Here is a 26,829-nt window from a genome sequence, read left to right on the forward strand (position 1 = left end):
GATGAGGCTTAGCAGCCTCACCCCTCTGCTGAGAAATGAGGGATTTATGGACTGATTTGAATACATAAAACTTAAGGTCTCAGCACCAGTTTTCAGATGCACTTTGTCCTGGTTATCACTTGGTCATTACTGTGACACTCATGTTTCCATTCAGAGCCTAGGCTTGATTTACCTTTGCTATCAAGATGACTTTGGCCGGGTGTGGTGGCTCACACCTGTAGTCCCAGCACTTTGGAAGGCCAAGGTGGGTGGATCACCTGAGGTCAGGAGTTTGAGATCAGCGTGACCAACATGTTGAAACCCCGTCTACTAAAAATACAAAAATTAGCTGAGCATGGTGGTGGACGCCTGTAATCCCAGCTACTCGGGAGGCTGGAATCGGGAGAATCACTTGAACCGAGAGGTGGAGGTTGTGGTGGGCAAAGATTGAGCCACTGCACTCCAGCCTGGGCAACAAGCGTGAAACTCCATCTCAAAAAAAAAAAAAGAAAGAAAGATGACTTTGCCGATAGCCACCTTACAATACAAATAGCTAAAAACAGAAATGGTCCCGTTTTTGGTTGCTGCATACTCTTCCTGCTGTGCCTTCTCTTGTCCTCATTTTGTTGGAACTTTAGATTCATGTTTATTGTTAATTGAGTCCTATAAACTAGGCTCTGTAATGCTGTTATAAATTACAAAATGTGAATTATTTCCGGCAGATAGAATAACCTGCCTTAAGTAGCACTAGCTAGTTTTGTTTGCTTCTCTCTGATTTAGGATAATTAGGACTGCCTGTGAAGGATTGTGACTTCCAGCTTTGTCTTTTTTTTTTTTTGACACAGAGTCTTGCTCTGTCGCCCAGGCTGGGGTACAGTGGCATGATCTCACTTCACTGCAGCCTTCGCCTCCTGGGTTCAAGCAATTCTCCTGCCACAGCCTCCTGAGTAGCTGGGACTACAGGCGCATGCCCCCATGCCTGACTAACTTCTTTTTTATTTTAGTAGAAATGGAGTTTCACCGTATTGCCCAGGCTGGTCTTGAACTGCCGACCTCAGGTGATCTGCCTGCCTCGGCCTCCCAAAGTGCTAGGATTATAGCGTGAGCCATCATACCCGGCCGAATTTTTGTGTTTTTAATAGAGAAGGGGTTTCACTACGTTGGCCAAGCTGGTCTTGAACTCTTGAGCTCGTGATCCACCTGCCTTGGCCTCCCAAAGTCCTAGGATTACAGGTGTGAGCCACCACGCCCAGCCCCAGCTTTGTCTTATGAATCAGTGTATTTCTCACCTACATGCATCCCCTTTGTAGGTGCCCGTGCCTTCTTGACCCCCTTAACTCTTCATGTATCCAAATCGGAAAGAAACATGTTAAACTCAATATATTTTTAAAGACATCTTTTAATGAACAACTTTTGCATTTTCAGCTTTTGGCTCATCATTGTAATACATGCTGGAGATGTTTGGGTCCTTTACCAGTTTTTTCCAGGAATTGTTTTCTGTTATTCTTTCTGTAGTAGTAAAGATCTACAGGTAGGACTCACCTTCCTATATGTTTGTCTCTCCCTTCCTTGTCTCAGCACAGATAGCCTCCTTTTACCTACCTTTTTATTTTCAAAATACATTGTAAGTGATACATGTTCATTTTTTATTTTTGTTTTATTTTTATTTATTTATTTTTTGAGATGGAGTCTCGCTCTGTCGCCCAGGCTGGAGCGCAGTGGCACAATCTTGACTCGTTACAACCTCCACCTCCCAGGTTCAAGCCATTCTCCTGCTTCAGTCTCCCGAGTAGCTGGTACTACAGGTGCGTGCCACCACGCCCGACTAATTTTTGTATTTTTGTAGAGACAGGGTTTCACCATGTTGGCCAGGCTGGTCTCGAACTCCTGACATCAGGTGATCTGCCCCTCTCGGCCTCACAGAGTGCTGGGATTATAGTCGTGAGCCACTGTACCTGGTGATACATGTTCATTTTAAAAACTATATAGGAATGAAAAATTACTTGTGTCTCCTTTACTAAGAGATAAACATTCCCAACTTTTAAAAATTCATATTAAGGACATACGTGTAAATCATAGAATAGATATGTATAATAATATGCAGTATATATTATATAGATGTATATTTGATAATGTGCTTTTAAATTTAATAATAAATATATAGCAACTTTTTGTCAGTAAATATACATATTTAATACTTGTGTATTATTTTCTTGTATAGTTGTATAATTCTTAATTCGTTGTATACAAACATACAAGCAATTGTCTCCAATATTTCTTTTTTGTAAATAATGCTGGGATCGGTATCCTTGAACAAATTTTTTTCACACAATCTTAATTATTTCCTTAAATAAATTTCTAGAGCCAAATTTCCTAAATTGTCTTAAAGGTTTTGGTGAATTTTGACCAATTATTCTGCAAAAAAATTTGCACCCATCAACAGTGATTGAGAGTTCACATCTTCCCTACCTTGAAACTCAAGCCCTTTCCTCCCTTTCCTTTGCCATTAAGACCTCCAGATAATTAGTTCAATTTAAGTAATCCTCTGTGTAATTCTCTTTTTAATAAAATCAATCTGCGTTAGAAAAGAGTTGGGAGAAGTCTTTTCAGAGACAGATGAGTATCCTAATAGATTGGGCGGAAGACCTGAGGTCGAAGTCATGTGAACAGATTTTGAGTCATTCTAAAGGAAGGCTTACTGTCTGCCTGGGAGTGGGGAAATTGTGCAAGTATAGCCTCCTTCCATGGAATAGGAAGCATCTGTCCAGACCTGTATAACTGTGTGGAAGCCAGCTTGGAAGTAACTTGCTCCACAAAAATTAAGGAGTTTTAAACTGCATATTCTCACTCATAAGTGGGAGTTGAACAGTGAGAATACAGGGATGCAAGGAGGGGAGCAGTACACACCAGGGTCTGTTGGTGGTGGGGGGCAAGGAGAAGGAACTTAGAGGACAGGTCAATAGGTGCAGCAAACCACCATGGCACACATATATCTATGTAACAAACCTGCACGTTCTGCACGTGTATCCTGGAACTTAAATAAAATAAGATAAAAATTAAGGAGTTTGGGAGCTAGCAGGGAACCTATGGCTGGCACATAGTGCATATAACCCCTATCTTGTCCTTTACAAATGGTCATTTATAACTTCTTATTTAAATAATAAGGATATACTGTGTTGGGAAGTAGTGTCTTTTTTTGGACAGTTTCGATTGCTAAAGAAAACTTCCTTATATGGATCTAAAATCTGCCCTATTGAATCTCAGGGCAGGTACAGATATTTTTATTCATCTTAGTAATTCCTTGCTGTCACTCTGCTAATATTATCCTTGTACCTGAGGTACCTGATGCTTCAGAGGTGCTCAGTGAATCAATGTTAAATTGATGGATGACTAATATATGTAGTGATTAAAGCCTTTCTTTTTCCCAAAATGATTTATAAAAAAAGTAAAATGAAGCACTTTCTTTACTCTTGCTAGAAGATAAAATATAGCATTCTGTTTTGGATAGAACGCTTTCAACATTTATTTTTTGTTTTATTTTTTGAGACGGAGTTTCACTGTCGCCCAGCCTGGTGCCGTCTCGGCTCACTGCAGCCACTGCAACCTCTGCCTCCCGGGTCGAAGCAATTCTCCTGCCACAGCCTCCTGTATAGCTGGAACTATAGGCGCCTGCCACCATGCCCTGCTAATTTTTGTATTTTCAGTAGAGACAGGATTTCACCATGTTGGCCAGGATGGTCTTGAACTCTCGACCTCAAGTGGTCCACCCGCCTCAGCCTCCCAGAGTGCCGAGATTACAAGTGTGAGCCACCATGCCCGGCCTCAACATTTATTTTTAAAACTTAAAAAAAGTATTGTAGGCTGGGCGTGGTGGCTCTTGCCTATAATCCTAGCACTTTGGGAGGCCGAGGTGGGCAAATCACCTGAGGTCAGGAGTTCGAGACCAGCCTAGCCAACATGGTGAAACCCCGTCTCCACTAAAAATACAAAACTTAGTTGGGCATGGTGGCACGTGTCTGTAATCCCAGCTTTTTGGGGGGCTGAGGCAGGAGAATTGCTTCAACCCAGGAGGCAGAAGTTGCAGTGGGCTGAGATCGTGCCACTGCACTCCAACCTGGGTGACAGAGACTTCGTCTTTAAAAAAAAAAAAGAAAAAAGAAAAAGTATTGTAATTTTGTAGAAACCTGAAAAAAAGAAATGTTGCCTTTGTTGTCATGAATCTAATGTTGTAACTACTATCATTTTTGTTGGACATCAAACTTTGAGCACATAGTCAAAGTAAATAGTAACTAGACTGGTGGGAAGAGTCTGGAATTTATATGGCATGGCATATTGAAAAATTCATGTTTTATCTGTAGGTAGAAGCAAACTTTTATATTTTATCTGAGCAGAGTTAGAGCTTAGGCTTCCTGACTTTCATAGGGACTCAATACTTATTGAATAAATTAATGAATTTAGAGATCTGAATTTGTCATATAGTAAAAGGAGCAGGTTAAGTCAGTGTTACCTTACAAACCAAAACTGAGACCACTGAAGAGAAATTATTCGAGAATGTATTTGCTTATCACAGAAAAAACTTTACAACTACAGTTATCCTAAAAATGAATGGGCTAGGTTGACCAAATGACCACCATAGATTAAGTAGAAGAGATTTGCTCTTTGAAAGAGAGATTGGATTGGATGACTTTAAAAAATTCCTGCAAACTGAGATTCCAGAGAATAGTATCTCCGTAATAGTTTCGTTTTAACTTTGTCTATTTTCACTATTCCTTACGTGTGGCTAATTTTTTAGGATTCTGTTCTTGATCCTCTTCTCTTCTGACTACTTATTGTAAGTAATCTCATCCACCTGCCTGCATTCAGTAACGTTGATGATGCCCAACCCTGTTTTCAGTCCAGTTTAGCTCTTGTTAAGCGGCTTTTAGGATATCACTAGATTGGTTTTCCATAGCAAGTTAAAATTTAAATATGTCCAAAACTGAGCCCCCATCTATATCTCTCTCCCCTCCACAGAATGTGTGCTTCCTCCTATGTTTGTCATCTCAGTAAATGGGACCACTCTCTACCCAATTGTGCAATCCAGAACAGGAATTATTCTTGACTTGCTATTTCTTTATGTTTCACAGATAGTTTGCCAGTTCCTAGTGGAGACAAGCTTGGACTACAGTATGGCACTGGAAATAGAAGGAAGTGCATGGATTTGGCTTATATGTTTAAGCTGTCAGGATATGCTGATATATCAGACATGATGAGTGTGAAGGAAAGAAAAAATGACCTGGGTTTTGGGCTTAAGTGAGTGTGGGTGGAGGCGGTAAATTTGATTTAGATTGGGAATATGTGGGAATGAAAAAGTTTGTGGAGAGGGATAATCGAGTGTTCTGTGTTAGACATATTAATGTTAAGATGCCTGTCAGGTTTCCATGGATGTAGGAATCTGGAGCAAAGTGAGGAGAGATATGCCCTGGAGATAAATGGTCAGCTACATAGGTGAATGTTAGATAAAGAAAAGCTGCAGTTCCATAATCAGTTCTGGTAGGTGAGAGAAGAGAGGGTAACAAAGAGGCTGAGGGATTATTGAAAGTTCAAAGCAAGAGGAAAGAGGAAACTATTGTTCTTATGAAGAGTGGAAAATAAAACCTGTAGGAGAAGTTGTAGTTTGAGATTTGTGTTGATTTGAAAATAAGACCAGTTAGCATGATTTTGTAATTTTTTTCTGGTAACTCATAGCTATTTGATGCCAGTGTGGAATTAGTGGATAATTGGGATTAATCGGGATTAGGATTTTGCCAGGCTAGTACGATAGAGGGAAGAGGAAGTTTACTCCTTATAGGTAAGGGAAGATGTATAGAGTTGAGAGAAATAATTGATGGTCGTGGAGAAATGCATTGGCAAATTGATGAGGTGGGAGAATGGCTGGAATGGGAGGACTAGAATAAGTGAGCTGAAAGGATAGGAGGTAGTGATTAGGAAGGAAATATAATGTTAGTTAGGTCAGAGAATGAAAAGTCAGAGTAGTTCCAGATACTGAAGTCACTAAGAGTGGTAGAGGCAAGAGAAGGGATAGAGAGGAAACTGTGAACCAGGGGTCATAAAATCTTAAAGGAATAAGGATGACTGGCTAGGCACAATGGCCCACGCCTGTAATCCCAGCACTTTGGGAGGCCGAGGCGGGCAGATCACGAGATCAGGAGATCGAGACTATCCTGGCCAACATGGTGAAACCTCGTCTCTACTAAAAATACAAAAATTAGCCTGACATGGCAGCGCGTGCCTGTAGTCCCAGCTACTCGGGAGGCTGAAGCAAGAGAATTGCTTGAACCTGGGAGGCAGAGGCTGCAGTGAGCCAAGATTGCACCACTACACTCCAGCCTGGGCAACAGAGCGAGACTCCATCTCAAAAAAAAAAAAAAAAAAAGTATATGATACCTACAGGAAGATAGGGGGTGATACGTTCAGTCCTGAGCATCAAAGGAATCTTAACTTTCACCATTCCCTCTTTATACCTTTATATTCCCTTAATACAGGATAGTTTTGCTCCTTTAAACTGCCCATGTTTTCTCTTGTCTTTACACCTTTACCTGGAATTTTGCCATCCATAATCTCTTACCCACCTTTCCTCCCAGGAAAGTGTTCCATTAGGTCTCAGTTTAAATTTGCTTTCTCCTGGAAACTTTTTCTTCAGTCTAGTTTGACTGAGCTCAGAATCCTCCAAGGTTGACTTATATCATCTTTGAGAGCATTTTTCACACTATGTGGTATTTACTCTTCCCTTCTCTGTCTTTCTAACTGATAAAAGCTTTTGGAAGACAGAAACTGTTTTTGTTTCATTACATTCCTGGCATTAACATAGTACCTGGCACATAGTTAAGTATTAAGTAATGTTTGTTGAATAAATGAACCAGTTAAAAACAGTATTTCGGTCGGGACTAGTGGCTCACGCCTGTAATCCCAGCACTTTGGGAGGATGAGGTGGGTAGATAACTTGAGGTCAGGAATTTGAGACCATCCTGGCCAATGTGATGATACTCTGTCTTTACTAAAACTACAAAAAAAATTAGCCAGACCTGGTAGTGCGTGCCTTAGTCGTGGCTACTCAGGAGGCTGGGGCACAAGAATTGCTTGAGCCTGGGAGGTGGAGGCTGCAGTGAGCTGAGATCACACCACTGCGCTCCAGCCTGGATGACAGAGCAAGACTCGGCCTCAAAAAAAAGAAAAACGAAACAAAACAATAACAGAAAAAGCAATGTTCCATAAAGTATTGGGTATAGAGGTTTTACAGCCTATGACATAATTGACTTTTCACTTTTATTGTGAATGAATCAGCTTTGTATTTTTCAAACCTTTTGTGTTCCTTCTTTTGTATTGTAGATCATGTTCTTGAATATGGAATACATAATTATGACTCTGAGAAGCAGTCACTGGCCACTGGAGATAGCTTGTTAAAAATATTGAGATGTCTGGATTTTCTGATGTTATGTTATAGAAAAAAGGGGCATATTTAAAACTGAAGCCCACAGTTGGCTTAATGGAAAAGTTTTGTGACCCTAAGAATATGATGGAAGAAAGTTATCTGGGGTAGGATGAGAAGAACAGTGAAGTAGAATACAGGAGCTTTTTCATTTTTCTTCATGATGATGGTCTTGATTGCCATAGCTTTTAGATGGCTGTCCTTACTTGCCAGTTTTTTTTTTTTTTAGCCCCAGTTTATAAAAAATTACCTTTCAACTTCATGACTACTGGGATGTATTACTATGTATTGAGTCATATCTTCCAATTCTATGTTGAAACCTTGTAGGTAAAATGTTTAGACTTTTCCTCGTTAATTTTTAGTTTTCATTAAAAATTTTACAGCATGTAGAAAAGTTCATAGTTTACAAAACTGGCAATTGCATAATATTAATGAAGTAGAAATGGCTTAATTAACATCTTTCAATTTTTTGTTTGTTTGTTTGTTTAAGTGGAAATCCATAGGTAACTTTTAACTATTAGTAAGACTGAAGACTGGAGGGCTTAAGTTGAAATACTTCTTTAGTAGTAAATTGCCTTGGAAATACGAATTAAGAGATGAAAAGGAAATGCGTTAATAATGTGAATAGAAAATTAATTTAATTGGAATGATTCTATTGTGGATTTTATAGTGATATTGATCCCTTTTATTGTGAGTTTATCTTTTCTACCTAATAATTTCAGTTCCTGATTAATAAGAGTTAAATAAGACCTGTAACTGTACTATGTTTTACTAGATTTCTAGGTGTTTAGTATATCTTAAGTCTGAGTATTAGTGTATACCAAAACCCTACTAACATGAATAGGAATCAAAAATACAGTCAGATCTTTTTTGTGTAGTTGCTGTGGGACTCCAGTTAGTTCCTTTTGTAAATATAATGCAAGATCTTTCAATTCTTGTGTGTTAAAGTTAAAAACAAAAATAATCGAGAGTATCATGTTTAACTTGTTGGAAAGAAATGTTGGATTTCAAAAACTGGTACTCCAAAACTTTTTTGGATTATAGGGTGAATTTGTATAGTTAAATTTCTGAAAGCTCTCTTTAGTAAATTGAATCTGTAAGGTCTCTGTTTAGAAGATCTCTTTTTCTGAAAGCCTCTTTGCCTTTCATTATAAAAGAGCCTGGTACTGCTTTCTGTTTTAAAAATCCAGCTGGAAAATTACAGAGTACAAACATTTACCCATCAGTTCTTCACTTGGCGAAAACAGAAATGTGTCTTCAAGATGGAGGCTGACATTTAAGTATTTATTCCTATCAGTGGGAGCTGTAGTTTGTATTTTTTGCTTTTTACTTCTGTAACTACATATAATATAACTTGGCTTCTGCGCAGTGTAACTGTAGAACACCATCTTTATTTTATGTCATTTTGTGATTGTTGTTCAAATCCTCCAATGATCTGTTTCTGAGCCCCTCAGAGTCTCTAAAAAAATCAAGGTATCCTTGCCTCTTCTTTTTGACTCTATTAAATTGAAACGTAATATAAATGGGTTGATTCTAATAATAAAAATTGGCTCATAATTGTGTCTGAAAATGTATTCTTTTAAAAAATAATTTATCTTTAAATTAATAGGCTTAATTTTTAGTGCAGTTTCAGATTTACAGAGTAATAGAGCACATAGTACATCGAATTACATTTAGCCAACCCCTGAATTCTTGCATATAGTTTTGTCTTTTATTAATATCTGGCATTAGTGTGGTACATTTGTTATAATTATTGAACCAATGTTGATATTTTATTAACTATAGTTCATAGTTTACATAAAGATTCACATTTTGTGTTATATAGTTTTATGGGTTTTGACAAATACATAATGACATGTATCTATCATTACCATTTCATACAGAATATTTTTACTCTCCTAAAAATCTCCTGTGCTTCACCTATTTGTTTCTTTCCTGCCTCCACTAAACCCCTGACAACCATTGCTTTTTACTGTCTCTGTAGTTTTGCCTTTTTCAGAATGTCATGTAGTTGGAATCATACATTTCGTTAAGCCTCCTTAGACTGGCTTCTTTCACTTAACAGTATGCAGTTAGGATTCTTCCATATCTTTTTGTGGTTTCCATTTTTTTATTATTAAATTTAATTTTTAAAAATTGAAAAATCATTGTACATATTTATGGGTGATTCATAATGACTCATAGTGATGTTTTGATACATAAAATTTGTAATAATCAGAGAAATTAGCAAATCTATAATCTCAAACATCTGTCCTTTCTTTGTGTTGAGAACATTTGGTATTTCCCTAGCTATTTGAAACTATGTGTAGTATATTATTGTTAACTATAGCTATCCTGTAGTAGTGGTATAGAGCACTAAAATTTATTCTTCCTATCTAGCTATCGTTTTGTATCCTTTAACAAATTTCTCCCTATCTCTCCCTTTCCCCTACCCTTCTCAGCCTCTAGTATTCTCTGTTCTACTTTTTACTTTTATGAGATTAACTTTTTTTAGCTTCCACATGTGAGTGAGAACGAGTGATGGTTAACTTTCTGTTCCTGGCTAATTTCACTTAACATAATATCCCCCAGTTCCATCCGTGTTTCCTCAAATGACAGCATTTCATTCTTTTTTATGGCTAAATAGTATTCCATTTTGTGGCTATATATATATATATATAAAATCACATTTCCTTTATTCATTGTTGTTGGACACCCAGGTTCATTCTGTGTCTTGGCTGTCATGAATAGTACTCCAATAAACATTCCACTGTATGGATTTACCACAGTTTGTTTATGCATTCACCTATTGAAGGACATCTTGATTGCTTCCAGTTTTGGATGACTGTGAATAAAGACTGCTTTAAACACTTATGTATAGGTTTTTGTGTGGACATAACTTTTCAGCTCAGTTGAGTACATGCCAAGGAGTGGGGTTTCTTGCTGGCTCATAAGGTAAGACTATATTTAGCTTTGTGAGAAACTGCCAAACTATCAATGTTTGTGTTCTGTCCATATGTGTTCTTAAGACTCAACCTAATTAACAGTTTGGAAGGATATGCTCTAAACCATTAACAATAGTTATTTTGGGAGATGAGATTGGGATGGAGGGGTACTGTCATCTTTCACTGATTTGTTATATATTGTTTTAATTTTTCTACCACAAAATCTTACTTTTGTAGTAAATTTTTACAAATAATTTTCTTCAAAATACTTTAATTCATAATATGACTCAACATAAGTGAAAAAAGTAAGACTATTTAAAACAGTATATTGTCAGTTTCATAGCATTTTCTAGTTGAAGATTTTAATTTTTTTAAGAGAGCAGTAACCTTCCTACAACCATGATTGTCTATTCAACAAATTTGTAGAGCATCTACCATGTGGCACAGCTTTCAAAGGATCATGCCTAGAGCTAAGATGACAACACACTTAATCCAGCCTTAGGATACCAGGGAGACTTCCTAGAGGAGATGATAACTAAACTGAATCCTAAAGGACAAGTCAGAGTTAACCAGGCTAAACGGGGAGGGAGGCAGGGAAAGGAGAACGTAGCAGAGTGAGGACAGTTTTCAGACCTGAGACTGAGCTATTCACTTCTGATTAATCTGACTAAAATCAGAATTAATTGTTCCAAACTCTCAGAGAAGCATATTAGATCTTTTCATGTTGTTGACTCTTGTTTAATAATTGGCAACCGAGAAGAATGGAGTCATTTTCTTATGATTTCTGAAAGTAAGTGGCAGTGAATGGCAGAATGCATTGCCCAAATGCCCGTTTTTTGCTTGGAATAATGAATTGCCTGAAGATATTTTCATGTTGGAAATGTGTTAGCATCAGTCATGTCATATGAGTTGAACATTGTATTCCTTACCTGAAATGTATAATCTTGAGTTTTTCAACCGTCACAATTTGTGAGTGTACTTTTGTAACTTTCTTGTTCCTTTGTGGTACTTATACTTAAATCTTTCTTCTCAATTTGTAAACTTATACTGTATGTCCAAAGATGTTTTTCTGTTTTCTATAGGATTCCAGTGAAAATTTTAAATGAAAAAAACAATGTAAATGATCACTTAGGTGGATAGGGAAAGAGGGAAAACCAGGGTGCTGACATTTAGGCATAGAAGTGGCTACTATGTTTGCAAGATTATGACATCAGTGAGTTAAAAGAAGAGTTCATTGAATCTGCTCTTTTTTTTTTTTAATTCCAATTCTTTATGATGGATTTTAAGCATATTAGAAGGCTGCTCTTTTATTCGGTGTTTTTTTTCAGAATGTTTAGAATACTACTGTTTTCCTTGGATCAAATTTTAACTCTCAGATTATTTCTTTAAGACATTAAATGTGTAATAGTTCACCTTCTGTTACATTGAAAATTATCATGGAGAAATTTAATGTGAAAGAGGACTAGTATATTGCTTTGTTAATCTGTTTTCAATATTTTGTTAGTCTGTTTCAACAAAAGTTACCACTGTTGCTGATCTGTTAAATATTACACAATTAATACTTTTCTCTAGTATCTGTTGCATTTAAAAATGAAATAGAGAATTCTCGAATTCTGGAAAGGAGCAGTGAAATATTGTCATCAGAATAAACTTGGATTCTAACTCTTTTTTTTAATACTTTAAGTTCTAGGGTACATGTACACAGCGTGCAGGTTTGATAAATAGGTATACATGTGCCATGTTGGTTTGCTGCACCCGTTAACTCATCATTTACATTACGTATTTCTCCTAATGCTATCCCTCCCCCTGCCCCCCACCCCACGACAGGCCCCCATGTATGATGTTCCCCGCCCTGTGTCTGAGTGTTCTCATTGTTCAGTTCCCACCTGTGAGTGAGAACATGCGGGGTTTGGTTTTCTGTTCTTGTGATAATTTGCTCAGAATGATGGTTTCCAGCTTCATCCATGTCCCTGCAAAGGACATGAACTCATCCTTTTTTATGGCTGCGTAGTATTCCATGGTGTATATACATCACATTTTCTTAATCCAGTCTATTATTGATGGACATTTGGGTTGGTTCCAAGTCTTTGCTATTGTGAATAGTGCTGCAATAAACATACGTGTGCATGTGTCTTTATAGTAGCATGACTTATAATCCTTTGGGTATATACTCAGTAATGGGATCACTGGGTCAAATGGTATTTCTAGTGCTAGATCCTTGAGGAATCGCCACACTGTCTTCCACAATGGTTGAACTAGTTTACACTCCCACCAACAGTGTAAAAGTGTTTCTGTTTCTCTACATCCTCTCCAGCATCTGTTCTTGCCTGGCTTTTTTTTTTAATATATATACCTTAAGTTCTAGGGTACATGTGCACAACGTGCAGGTTTGTTACATATGTATACATGTTCCATGTTGGTGTGCTACACCCATTAACTCATTTACATTAGGTATATCTCCTAATGCTATCCTTCTCCCCTTCCCCCACCCTACAACAGGCCCCAGTGTGTGATGTTCCCCATCCTGTGTCCAAGTGTTCTTGTTGTTCAGTTCCCACCTATGAATGAGAACATGCAGTGTTTGGTTTTCTGTCCTTGCAATAGTTTGCTCTGAATGATGGTTTCTAGCTTCATCCATGTCCCTACAAAGGACGTGAACTCATCCTTTTTTATGGCTGCATGGTATTCCATGGTGTATATGTGCCACATTTTCTTGATCCAGTCTATCATTGATGGACATTTGGGTTGGTTCCGAGTCTTTGCTATTGTGAATAGTGCTGCAATAAACATACATGTGCATGTGTCTTTATAGCAGCATGATTTATAATCCTTTGAGATGGAGGTATGGAGGAAGATCTACCAAGGAAATGGAAAACAAAAAAAAGCAGGGGTTGCAATCCTAGTCTCTGATAAAAACAGACTTTAAACCGACAAAGATCAAAAGAGACAAAGAAGGCCATTACATAATGGTAAAGGGATCAATTCAACAAGAAGAGCTAACTATCCTAAATATATATGCACCCAATACAGGAGCACCCAGATTCATAAAGCAAGTCCTTAGAGACCTACAGAGAGACTTATACTCCCACACAATAATAATGGGAGACTTTAACAGCCCACCATCAACATTAGACAGATCAAGACAGAAAGTTAACAAGAATATCCAGGAACTGAACTCAGCTCTGCATCCAAGCAGACCTAATAGACATCTACAGAACTCTCCACCCCAAATCAACAGAATATACATTCTTCTCAGCACTACATCGCACTCACTCCAAAATTGACCACATAGTTGGAAGTAAAGCACTCCTCAGCAAATGTAAAAGAACAGAAATTATAACAAACTGTCTCTCAGACCACAGTGCAATCAAACTAGAACTCAGGATTAAGAAACTCACTCAAAACTGCTCAACTACATGGAAACTGAACAACCTCCTCCGGAATGACTACTGGGTATGTAATGAATTGAAGGCAGAAATAAAGATGTTCTTGGAAACCAATGAGAACAAAGACACAACATACCAGAGTCTCTGGGACACATTTAAAGCAGTGTGTAGAGGGAAATTTACAGCACTAAATGCCCACAAGAGAAAGCAGGAAAGATCTAAAATTGGCACCCTAACATCACAATTAAAAAAACTAGAGAAGCAAGAGCAAACACATTCAAAAGCTAGCAGAAGGCAAGAAATAACTAAGATCAGAGCAGAACTAAAGCAGATAGAGACACAAACAACCCTTCAAAAAATCAGTGAATCCAGGAGCTGGTTTTTTGAAAATATCACAAAATTGGATTCCAACTCTTGACTCACCCCTGCCAGCAGGATGCCCTTGAGCAAGTCAGCTTTACTAAACTAAGTCTTTTTGTATTTAAATAAATAGAATTAAGTAAAGTATATGAAAGTTTCTGCAAACTGTAAAGCATTACAAACATAATTGTCATCATTATTGTGGAATTTGTCTTCTAACACACATTTTATGATTTACGGAACAAGATTCCCAGGAAGTCAATTATCATTGCTTGTTCTGGCCATATTTCTTTTATACCTGAGTCTCACTGGCATGTGAATTGGCTGAGAGGTGGACAGGCTAAATCTATGTGCACATATCCTTTTATGACCCAAGGGAAATTTTAGGAACTAGAAGAAGACCTGAGGCTAACAGACAATTCTTATGTCCAATGGCAGAAAGGGGAGAGGGTAGGAAGGATGTGAGGCTTCTGGCTGACCATTGCTCCCCTTTTTGTAAATGTGTTCATGGTTAGGAGAGAAGAAACTATAACTATGAAAGAGAAGAGTTAAAATGCCTGCTCTTCTTTCCTGAAACCCCTTCTTACCCTGTTCACTAGATTTAATGAAGAAAATGTGAACTTACCACAAAGTAGTTGCAACTTCTGCTGTTGAAAATTCTTTTCTTGCCAGGCCTGATGGTTCACTGTAATCCCAGCACTGCAGGAGGCCAAGGTGGGCGAATTACTTGAACCCAGGAGTTTGAGACCGGCCTGGGCAACGTGTCAAAACCCGACTCTACAAAAAATACAACAATTAGCTGAGTGTAGTGGCAGGTGTCTGTAGTCTCAGCCACTTGGGAGGCTGAGGTGGGAGAATCACTTGAGCCCAGGAGGCAGAGGTTGCAGTGAGCCGAGATCCTGCTGCTGCACTCCATCCTTGGTGATAGAAGTGAGACCCTGTCTCAAAACAACAAAAAACAAATAAAAAATAGATTCTTTTATTTTTCTTTCTGTTTGTGTCTTTTCATCTGTATATCTCTCCCCCATTCTATTCTTTATCTCACCCTCTGTGTGTCATCTTTAAAAGGATCTCTTTGAAGGCACTCTTCCCTACTTTATCATTCTTCTATTCCTTTCCCTTTTTCTCTTCTTTCCTCTGATAATTTGACTTATTTAATTTGGCAAATTAGTATAACTATACTTTTCTATTTTATCATGTCTTTTTCTTGTTTTTTCTGCCATTTGAAAGTTGATATTCAAATCTAATATAATAAATGAAAAAGGTCATAAATTAGTAAATTCCATTTCCACATACGATATACCACTGGGTACGATGAAAATTAGCACTCATATTAACAAAGAGAATATAGTGGTAAAATGCTTTTAGACTCTTTGATGGTATGTGTTCATATTCACAACCTTTGACCTAGTAATATCATATCTTAGAATCCATTTAAAACAAGTATGTCTTAAATAATGAAAAGACTATATATAACATCCTTCATGTCCAGCAATAAAGGACGATTATTATATGGGCTATGTTATAATCATTTAATTTTTACCTACAGTAAGTCTTGGCAGACGTGGATTTGACATCCGAGGTCGATGACAATATAAATTTACACAGTGTTTTAGAGCAATATGGCAACATACCCATTATAAGTCCACATACCTTTTGATCTCACAATTGTATGTCTAGGTTGCCTTCCTTATAAGCTGATCTATGGTAAAATATTTGTAGTGATATTCATTGTAGTGCTAATTATATAGTAAGTTTGTTGACCTTTTGTTAAATAGTAAATAGTTTCTCTTCTAGGCATTTAACTGAAGGAAATAAGGCTGTGGATAGATAACAAAGCTAAGATATATTTATCCCTATTTTTATAACTTGCAAATAATATTAAAATTGTAAATGTCCAACAATAGAGGGTTGGTTAAATTATATATCCTATCAGTGGAAAACCAGGCAGCATTCGCAATCATGTTGTCAAAGACTGTGATGGGGTCATCTTCCATAATGCACATGCATATACATATGTGTACCAGGAAAGAGATGCGTATACACTGAAGTATTCACTGTTTTTCTCTAGGTAGTTAGATACAGATGATTTTTTAAAAAGTTTAATGACCTATGATTATGTTTTCTGATAAAAATAAAAACCATGAGATTTTTAAAATTAAAAATATTAACCCAAGGCTGAAGAAAAGCCTTAGAGGAAGTAGACCAAATTTTAAACAGTAGCTGTTTTTGAGTGGTGGGACTAATGGTAATTTTTAAAACACTTTTGTGTCATATCTATATTTTTCTTTAATGGGAAAATGAGTACGCTCATTTTATTGGAAATATTTTGTTTTTTAGTTTTGATAAAAGTATGGTTGATAAGCAATTAACATAGTACCAAGTAATTTTAATGTAATTAACAAGCTTTTTAATTAACAAGATTTTTGTTTTCATATTATTTTTAGGCCAGAAATGTTCACACAGGAGAGTTGGCTGCAGTAAAAATCATTAAATTGGAGCCTGGTATGTATTAAAACCCTCAAGACAATTTTTGAACAATTTTCTCGTGCAGTTCATAACTATAGGTCTTAAAACTATTTTCCGTATTTCTTTCCTTGTTTCCCTTCTTCCCAAAAGAAGTCTTTATATGTTCTATCAGGTCAGTAGAATATCTTCAATTAAATTCCCCTGGAGGTGGTTAGTTAAAGGTGAGTTTGACATGACAGTTTTGTTGCCAAATAAAATTTGACATGTCCACATTCAAAATTGGAAGACACACTGACATTGTTAATTTGCTTTTAAGAAGATAGTGAAATATTTGAACCTCAAGTTTAGCTTTTATGAGAATTTGTTTAGGAAAGTATTCAGTGATTTTTTGGGGGTGAATATTTGGTATAATGACATTTGTTTGTCAGCTATTCCCTTTGATTGATTTAGGTTTGTTGATTCTGGTTTTAGCTTAGTACTTATTTTATTAACACTTCTGTGTGTCAGAAGACTGCTTGTTTCAAAACACACTGAATAATTTGCTTTGAAAATAAAACTGTAATCTTGAAACGGTTTTATGATTTTGGTATCCTAAAAGTTTCTAATGAGTGCAATAGTAGTTTTTGACCAGGTAAGTGAATATTTGGTGATATGTTCATTTGCTGGTTCATAAACTTAGACATGTAGGGTAAGTTTACGACCATAGTTATGCCGATTTCTTAGTTTGAGCAGTTAAAATGACTTTGCTTTTGAAACGCAGTATTTGAATCATTATACATGTGACTCATTAAAGAGATAATAGTACTGAGGTAGCATATGCTGGAACACTAAAAATAAGCTTTCAGATATGTCCCAATATCTTTTTTTTCCTGGCAAATAGAAATTGTTATAATAATACTCTTTTAGGATCCTCTTATTAAATGCCACCTAGTAAGTTTAAAATGATCTCCAAAATGTCACTAACACAAATAGGAAATATAACAGAACTATACAAGCATTTGCCTCTCCTAGAAAAGTCACTACAGCAAATATTCAAATTATGTTCAAGGATGGTTATTCAAGTTATGTCCAAGTACTGGCCTGTGCTCTCAGAGAAAACGAAGATATTTATCCCTTTTCTGTCTTAAGCGAGTGCAGTGGGCTTGTTACAGCACAGTTTCACTTATTTGACTTGAGGGTATGGCTTATTTTTTATTAGGTTGATGCATAAGTAATTGCAGTTTTTGCCAACCTAATTTAATGTTCATTATAATGAATTAATGAGTATATTTTTTACATCCTGCAATTCTGAATGCTCAGTAAACCATATATTAGAACTAACATAAGAAGGCAATTCAGTAAAAAAAGAAAAATATGTGTTATGATTACTTAAAATGTAAGGATTAAATGCAAGGATCATAAGTTAAGACTCCTTTGAAAGGCTAGAATTTCTCACTGCCTTGTTTTGTAAAAGCTACTGATTATTTTATGTTAGACGTGACCCATGTATTAAGATTGAGTAATATTTCAACTTGTCCCCCAAAAAAGAATAACGTAGAAGTTCTGTAAATATTGATGAAGTGATCTTAGTATTTAGCTATTTAAAAATTTTGTTGGTTGCCTATTCTTATGCCTTGCCCCAGTCCTATCAGGTTATTTGTATTTTATTATTGAATTTTAGGCGCTGTTTGCACTTTGAGGATAGTGACTCTTTATCGTGTATTTTACACTTCCCACAATTTGTCTTCTTTCACTCTGCTTATACTTTTTTTTTCCATGTGGAAGTCTTCTTTTTTCTCTCAGACAAATTTGTCAGTCCTCCTTTCTCTATTCCCCATTTCCCTGTACTTAGGCCTTTTCTCCTAGATAACTATAACAATTTTAAACTGTAATTTCTTCCAGTTTTTCCTTTTTTTCTTCCAAAATTTAAATATTTGCTCAATCAGGAACGAGTTCGTTCTAAGGGATGAAAGAGAAATCTCTCTCTATATTTTTTCAAATGGCTAGTTTCCCAAAGCCATTACTATAGATTCAGTCTCTTATCCACAGATTTGAAGTGCCTTGGTTGTCATAAACTAAATTTCCATATAAGCATAGATTTTGTGTTCTGTTCCAGTGATTTTTTTTTTTTCTATTCCTACTTCAATACTATCCTGGTCTTGATTACTATAACTTTTGTTGCATGTTATAGTCTTCATTCCTTTTATTTTTCAGATACTTCCTTTCTGTTTGTAAAATTTTTTTCTTCAGGAGAACTTCAAAATCATTTTTATCAAGGAGAAAAAAGGCACATAGATTGATGTGGGATATTTGGCATTTTGACAATAGTAAAGGTTTTTTCTTATTCAGGTCTTTAGGAAAGTTTTTGCCACATCTTCATATTTACGGTATTACTCGCTATTGGGATGGCTTCCTTTTTCCCTCTTACACTGTCTAACTGGTTATTATAGATATTTACTTCAGACATTGATTTTATTGGTTATATTTTGTCTCTGGCAGTCTTACAGAATTCATATTTTTCTGGCAGTTTTCAAATGCTTTTCATTGTTTTTTGCAACTGTACAGATATATAGAATGTTATTTTGGCCTGGACTTTCACATTGTAGGATACTGCTTCCAGTGTTGTGTTTACTCATTAAGCGTTAACCCATTTATGCTGGAGTTTGCAGTTTTTTGAATTGCAGACGTGTGAAAAATCAGACCTTGGCAATGAACTTGAGCCATAGGATGTAAATAACTCTCACATGCTTAGCGTTCCAATAATGGAACACTGGGCATAAATGGGTTCTGACAGAAGTGTTGATCATCTTCCACTAGAGTGATTTTGTCCATTTCTCCTTCCATTTGTGGCACATCTGCTTAATGTATTATATGTGTATCAGTTAACCCATAAAATTCATGTTTACCTTATATTTTCATTTCTTAATAAATATTTATTGAATACCTAATATATGCCAAGCTCTGTTCTAGAAGGTAGGAATGTAGAAGAGAACAAAAAGGCAAAGACCTTGTTCTCATGGAACTTGAATTTCAGTGGGGGAGATAGAATAATGGAATAAATGTATAATGCATTAGTCACTCATATTGGTCAATGGCTTCAGTCTTTCCCTTACTATTGTGACTTGTGTCTTTCATCTTTAATCATTCACTCCCTTAATGATCTTCGATACCCTTTTTACCTTGAATATAACTTTATCCGACATTGATATTGCCAACCCTCCTTTCTTTTTGTTTATATTTATGTGGCATACAACAAATGGATAGACCTGGTGTACCTGGGCCTATCATTATACTTTAATCCTTTCTGGGTCATTGATGTTTCTCTTGTAAAAAATTATGTTTGACTTTTGTTTTACAACTCAATCTGTATCTTTCTTTTTTTTAAATATGTGAATCTGTCCACTATTATATTGTTTAGAGAGATTTTTAATTTTACTTCTGTTGTTGTTTTTGTTTTTAATATTTTCTTAAATTTTTAAAAAATTATGGCTGGGGGTTTCTTTTATTTTTACCGCTGATAATTTGTAAGTTACAATTCTGTAGTTTTTTCAGAGAATGACTTGTAAGACCTTGAGTAATATACTTACATTTGTGGGTGTTTTAGTTTATCAGTTTAAGAAATAAAACAGTCATCTATTGAATTCTTGGGTTTACAGATTTTGAAATTTGCATATTTATACTCTTCTTTCCTCATCATCCCCCCAATTTTCAACTGTTTGTTGGTTTATTTGGGGATTTTAGCCCAGAAACTTTCTGATTGCACTGGGGTATGAGTATGTATTAGTATGTGTACCTTCTTTTAAGAAATGTAATATTTATAATTTATAAATGCCATGACCAATTATTTAGATTTAGGTTTTTATTTAATAGATTTACTACCCACCATTGGTCTTTTTATGCCATTTCCTTTGCATTCTCACCTACTTAGTATCAGCTATCAATAGGCTAAATCATATTGTCAAAAAGATTTTCCAGTATTAGGAATATTGTAATTTAAATCCATAAATTGATTATTCTTCTGAAACCTGCTTTTCTTTCCCATTTTGCTAAGCGGTTAACCCATCTAAAAATGTAGGCATTAACCTCAATTTCTCTCTTATTTGTGCTCAAGAATCAGTCTGTCAGCAAGTTCCCTCAGCTCTACCTCCAAAACATATCCTGAATCCATCTACTTGTCTTTATTACCCATCTCCACCCTTCTAGTGTCTGTTTCCTCACCTACACTTCCCATTCCCCACCATCTGTTTTCAAGAAAGCCTCTGGAGTGAACTTTTTAAAACATATATCATGTATCATCGCACTCTTCTGCTTAACACTTCCCTGAAGCCTTCATATAGACTTAGAAAAATACTCAGATTTTTAGCCTTGTTTATAAAACCCTACATGATCTGCTCTCCCCACTTCTCTGAGCTCATCGCGTATGTTTCTCCCTACTCTACTATGCCTCTATTTTCTTTTTATTTAAACAGTCCAAGATTAAAACAATTCTTCTCTTTTGCCTGAGGTAGCTGTTTTTCAAGACCTTTGCTCTGAAGGCTCCTGGTCATTCAGACTTCAGCTTAAATAAATATCATATCCCCAGAGAGGCCAATCCCCTTGTTATATTAGTTCGCTGCATAGGACACATGAGTGCCTGATACTTTTCTTGTTTGTTTATATGTATATATTGTGTTTGTCTCTCTCCTAGAATGTAAGAGCCATGAGAATAGTGATTATCCTCACTGCTATATTTCACCACTTGGGACAGTGTAAGCACATAACGGACACTGCAATAAATATTCTTCCTACAAAAGAATGTTGCAGATGTCTTTCTGTTGCCTTTGAATGAGAATGACAATTTGACTAGGTATAAAATGATTGCATCACGTGTTCTTCTCCCTCTACCCTCAAAAAACTCTATAGACATTTTTTTCCCTTGAATATTGTTGGAAAGAACTGTAAGGCCTACCTGATATTTTTCCCCTAGTAGGTAACTTGCTGTTACTACTTGATTGTAGCAAAAGCTGGCATTTCTTTCTTTGTCTTCAAAATTAGTAATCTCAACAGAATATAACTTGGTCTCAATAATTTTCTACAGATTTTTCTCCCTGAGACACAATGAGCTGCTTTTTTCATCTGCAGTTTTGATTTTTTCTCCATTTCAACAAACTTTGTTTTAAGATTCTTAATTTTTTTATTTAATTACTTTGGAAAGTAATGAATTTTTAGTCTGCCATATCAGTTACTTTTTTTTTTTTGAGACAGGGTCTTTCTCTGTTGCCCCGGGCAGGACTACAGTGGCATGATCTGAGCTCACTGCGACCTCCACCAACTGGGTTCAGGTGATTCTCGTGCCTCAGCCTCCTGAGTAGCTGGAATTACAGGCACGTGCCACCACACCCGGCTAATGTTTATATTTTTAGTAGAGACGGAGTTTCGCCATGTTGTCCAGGCTGGTCTCGGACTCCTGGCCTCAAGTGATCTGCCCGTCTAGGCCTCCCAAAGTGCTGGGATTACAGGCGTGAACCACCACACCTGGCCCCCAATACTGCTTCTATTCCTTGTTGGTTCCAGTGCTTTTATTAGTTCTATACAAGTATTATTTCTACACAGCTTTTCCCCCCTTAACTCTACCAGCATTCTGTTTCATTTTGTTGCCTTAATTTACCTGTACTCTTTTTTCCCCTTTCATATCCCTGAGAGTTTGAAGGACTTACTGTCTTAAATTTTCTTTGAAAACAAATTCTTCATATCTTCAGCATCCTGTATTTGTCTTTTTTTTGCCGTGGAATTTTTGTGGAAAATCAGTGGACTTTTAGCATTGTCAGTAAAGCCAAAGTAGATGGTATTTTTCACATTTTTGGAACAGACTTAAGGGAATCTTTAGATTAAAAATATGATGGTATGCTAATGAATTTTCCCAACATTCAGTTCAGATACTTCAAATAATTTTGGAGACTGCTGTATTTCAAAAATGAATTCTCAACTGTATTCAGCAGCTTTCAAAAACTTGCACTAAAGCCAGCATAATACAAAAGTGTTTTCTTGTATTGATTTAACAGATGAACTGGTTTAAAATTGTATTTAGACATGAAAAGATAATTATTTGCCAATATGACTTAGAAAAAAAATGTCTAGTAAAATATAAACAAAAATTTTTTTAAGTAAATGAAATTCCAGCTGTAAACTTAACGTGCTTTTCCCTGTGGTGAAAAATAGGATATTAAAGTTTATGGTAATTTTAGAGTCCTAGACTGTATTTACTGACTTGCCCCTGGCAATTTAATTTCATAATGCTGTATTCAAAATTTTACTGAAACAGATTGCTTTTGAAGGTCTTCCTAACCATCAAGAAATGCTACAGTAAGCCTTAGAGTTGACAATAGGTTAGCACAGAAAATCGCTTTTATTAATTCGCCACAAAAATATTTGTAAAAGAAAATGAAGTCAGCATTCCTGCCTTTGTCTGTATGTTCTTGTTGCTCTTTGTAGATACAGGCAAAATGGCTATTTTCAGGAATGATTTAACCATTTCTTTCACATTTTTATAGTAGATAACTTACTAAATAAAGTCACCACCTTACAAATGGTAACATTAAATAGAGTTTGACTTACCAGTGATTAGCATTGAAAATAATACCACCAGTGATACCATTGTGAGTTTTAGTTGCATTTTTCATCTCTTTGGTCAGACATCCAGAGTGCCCTGTAAGACCAGGCAGATAATATGATGGTTCGTGCCACTATGTTTTCCTGTCTTTTGTCTGAATTTCAGCCTACCATCTTTTTTTTTTGTTGTTGTTGAGACGGAGTCTCGCTCTGTCGCCCAGGCTGGAGTGCAGTGGCCGGATCTCAGCTCACTGCAAGCTCCGCCTCCCGGTTTACGCCATTCTCTCGCCTCAGCCTCCCGAGTAGCTGGGACTACAGGCGCCCGCCATCTCGCCCGGCTAATTTTTTGTATTTTTTTTAGTAGAGACGGGGTTTCACCGTGTTAGCCAGGATGGTCTCGATCTCCTGACCTCGTGATCCGCCCGTCTCGGCCTCCCAAAGTGCTGGGATTACAGGCTTGAGCCACCGCGCCCGGCCATTTCAGCCTACCATCTAACTCATTTTACAGGTGCTCAGTTTGCTGAACAAGTCTGTAGCTAGTGGTGGCCAACAGCCAGAACAGGAACAAAGTTTGTGGGGAAACTTACCATCAGAATCCTACTTTCCCTTCCCTCTGTCTTTCTTCCATTACCCCTCTTTTATAGTGAAAGTACAAAATAATATTTTAAGCTTATGAAAATTACAGTTTGTTAAATATTGTCAGCCTTGCTTACAGGGATAGAATTTAATGCATCACTACCCAGGATGATTAATGCAATACCCTTTTGGTTTGTTCCCTTGCTTGTCTTTTAAAATGGCAAATTAGAAATACTTATAAAATAGTTTAGTATTTTTTAATAAGTTAAATGTATTTCTGTAGACAGTTTTCAAAATAAATAGGAATCTTTAAGTATCTTTCAATAGATGTTTAAAGCTTTCCTTGGACTTTCAGGGGATACTTTATCCTGTTTCCTGAAAGTATACGCAGAGAAAGTAGTGTAAATCTGAAAAAGTCAGGAAGTATACGGAGCCATTTGTTTGCCTTGTGAAAGTTCTTGAAAGAAATTTAAACCAGCCATTTGTTTGCCTTGTGAAAGTTCTTGAAAGAAATCCCAAGGTAGGTTGTTTGGCCAAATAGGACAAGCGACATCTATTCTGGTTAGGTGGTATGTTCTTTTCAGAATTTCTATTCAAAAATCTAACAACCTTGATTTTTAAAAATATTATGTAAAGTAAAATATTTGTACCCTGTCTTCACTGTTTGGACATTTCAAGTCTGAATTAATGGGAAATGTTAATTTGAAGGCACAAAGACATGCCCCAAATGTCATTTTATTGGTTTTAAATAATAGATACAGAAAATGAATAAAGGTTAGTGTTGTTTACTAATGTCTTCTGTTTAACATTCTACATTCATTACACTCAATGAAAAAAAAAGTATTATTATGAACCAAAACAACCATATTCACAAGATTGCCACCATTGTGTCACTATATTTTTCATGATTGTTTAAAAATTAGCTGATTGAATATTTAGCATTGGATTAATTGATTTTCTGAAAAAGTACTACTAATTTATTCACTGTACAATGAACTACCACTAAAATTGGTTTTCGTTTTGATACTTTAACATTATTTCATAAACTTCAGAAGTGGTATCTAGGACTTACTAGTACGGAAAACTTTTGCCATTGCACATATTAGGAGATCTAATTTTTACATTGTAATTTTGCTGTAAATGATATACAAATTTTTAGATTATTGCATATTTATTTTAAATACTTGTTTTAAAAGTTTTTATTTATTTATTTATTTATTTTTGGTCTGGGAGTGGTGGTTCACATCTGTTGTTGTCTCAGCACTTTGGGAGGCTAAGGTGGGAGGATCTTTTGAGCCCAGGAATTTAAGACCAGCCTGGACAACGTGGTAAGACCCCGTCTCTACAAAAATTTTTAAAAATTAGTAGACCATGGCAGCCTACTTCTGTAGTCCCAGCTACTCAGGACACTGAGGCAGGAGGATTATTTGAGCCCAGGATGTCGAGGCTTCAGTGAACCATGTTCACATCACTGCATTGCACCGTGGGCAACAGAATGAAATCCTGTCTCAAAAAAGAAAGAGATTTATATATATATATATTCACTTAAACATCCAGCTGTAGTGAAATGATTAAATTAGGCTATGTTCACATTTTAATATTTTTAAAATTTCAGTAAAAAACACAATAAACTTTACCATCTTTAACCATTTTTGGTTTTTGTTTTGTATTCTTTTGAGACAAGAGTCTTGTTCTTGGCACCCAGGCTAGAATGCAGTGGCACAGTCTCGGCTCACTGCAACCTCCAGCTCCCGGGATCAAGCCATTCCCCTGTCTTAGCCTCCTGAGTACCTGGGATTACAGGCTGCCACCACTACACCCGACTAATTTTTTTATATTTTTAGTAGAGACAGGGTTTCACCATGTTGGCCAAGCTGGTCTTAAACGCCTGACCTCAGGTGATCCACCTGCCTCGGCCTCCAAAAGTGCTGGGATTACAGATGTGAGCCACCATGTCCAGCTGTCTTTACCATTTTTAAGCGCATCATTTAGGAGTTTTAAGTATATTTACATTGTTTTGAAACAGTTCTCTAGAATTTTTCATCTTGCAAAACTAAAACTTCTATATTCACTAAACAACAACAACTCTTTGCTGCCCCCCCCCACAGCCACTGGTAACCACCATTTTGTTGGTATCTATGAATTTGGCTCCTTTAGATACTTTATATAAGTGGAATCATACAGTATTTGTCCTTTTCTGAGTAGCCTATTTCACCTAGCATAATGTTCTCAAGGTTCATCTATGTTATAGCATATGGCAGGATTTCCTTTTTAAGTCTGCATATTTTTCATATGCTACAGTTTTATTCATTCTTCTGTCAATAGACATTCTGTCAAACTGGGTTGCCTCTACCTCTTGGCTATTGGAAATAGTGCTGCTATGAACATGGGTGTACAAATCTCTCTTTGAGATCCTATTTTCAGTTCTTTTGGATATAAACCTAAAACCGTGATTATTGGGGTCATGTGATAATTCCACCTTTAATTTGTTGAGAAACTGTTACACTATTTTCTGTAGCAGTCTCACTGGTTTGCAATATCAACAACAATGTACAAGGGTTCTAGCTTCTCCACATCACCTCTAACCAGTTTTATTTTCTGCTTTTTTTTTTTAATTGTAGCCATCCTAATGAATGTGAAGTGATATCTCATTGTGGTTTTATTTTTCTCTAATTAATGATGTTGAGCCTATTTTCATGTGCTTATTGGCTGTTTGCAGGTCTCTTTGGATAAATGTGTACTCAAGTCCTTTCCCATTTTTAAAATCAGATTATTTGATTTTTTGTTGTCCTAGAAGTCCTTTTGAGTCCTAGGAGTTCTTTATATATTCTGGGTGTTAAACCCTTCTTAGATACAGGATTTGAAAATATTTTCTCCTATTCCATAGGTTGCCATTTCAACTCTGTTGATTTTGTCCTTTGGTGAACAAAAATTTTTTTAATTTCATGTGTAGTCTCATCTGTTTTTTGTTACCTGTACTTTTGGTGTCATGTACAAGAAATAACTGCCAAATCCAATGTCATGAAGCTTTTCTTCTGTGATTTCTTCTAGGAGTTTGATAGTTTGGGGTCTTACAATTATATCTTTATTTCATTTTAAG

The 26,829-nt window shown here is 36.3% G+C and overlaps 1 protein-coding gene across 4 annotated transcripts in view; it reads left to right on the forward strand.

The window, feature by feature from the left end:
* Positions 1 to 26,829, forward strand: part of MAP4K5 (mitogen-activated protein kinase kinase kinase kinase 5) — a 116,472-nt gene that overhangs the window by 11,092 nt on the left and 78,551 nt on the right. For all 4 annotated transcript variants that reach the window (XM_033188081.1, XM_033188082.1, XM_033188080.1 and 1 more), the window contains one exon: positions 16,565 to 16,622. In XM_033188081.1, the coding sequence (XP_033043972.1) occupies positions 16,565 to 16,622 (58 nt within the window). The remainder of the gene's footprint in view (positions 1 to 16,564; positions 16,623 to 26,829) is intronic.

Source organism: Trachypithecus francoisi, unplaced genomic scaffold, assembly GCF_009764315.1.
Source record: "Trachypithecus francoisi isolate TF-2019V2 unplaced genomic scaffold, Tfra_2.0 Lachesis_group3, whole genome shotgun sequence".
NCBI classification, from domain to species: Eukaryota; Metazoa; Chordata; class Mammalia; order Primates; family Cercopithecidae; genus Trachypithecus; species Trachypithecus francoisi.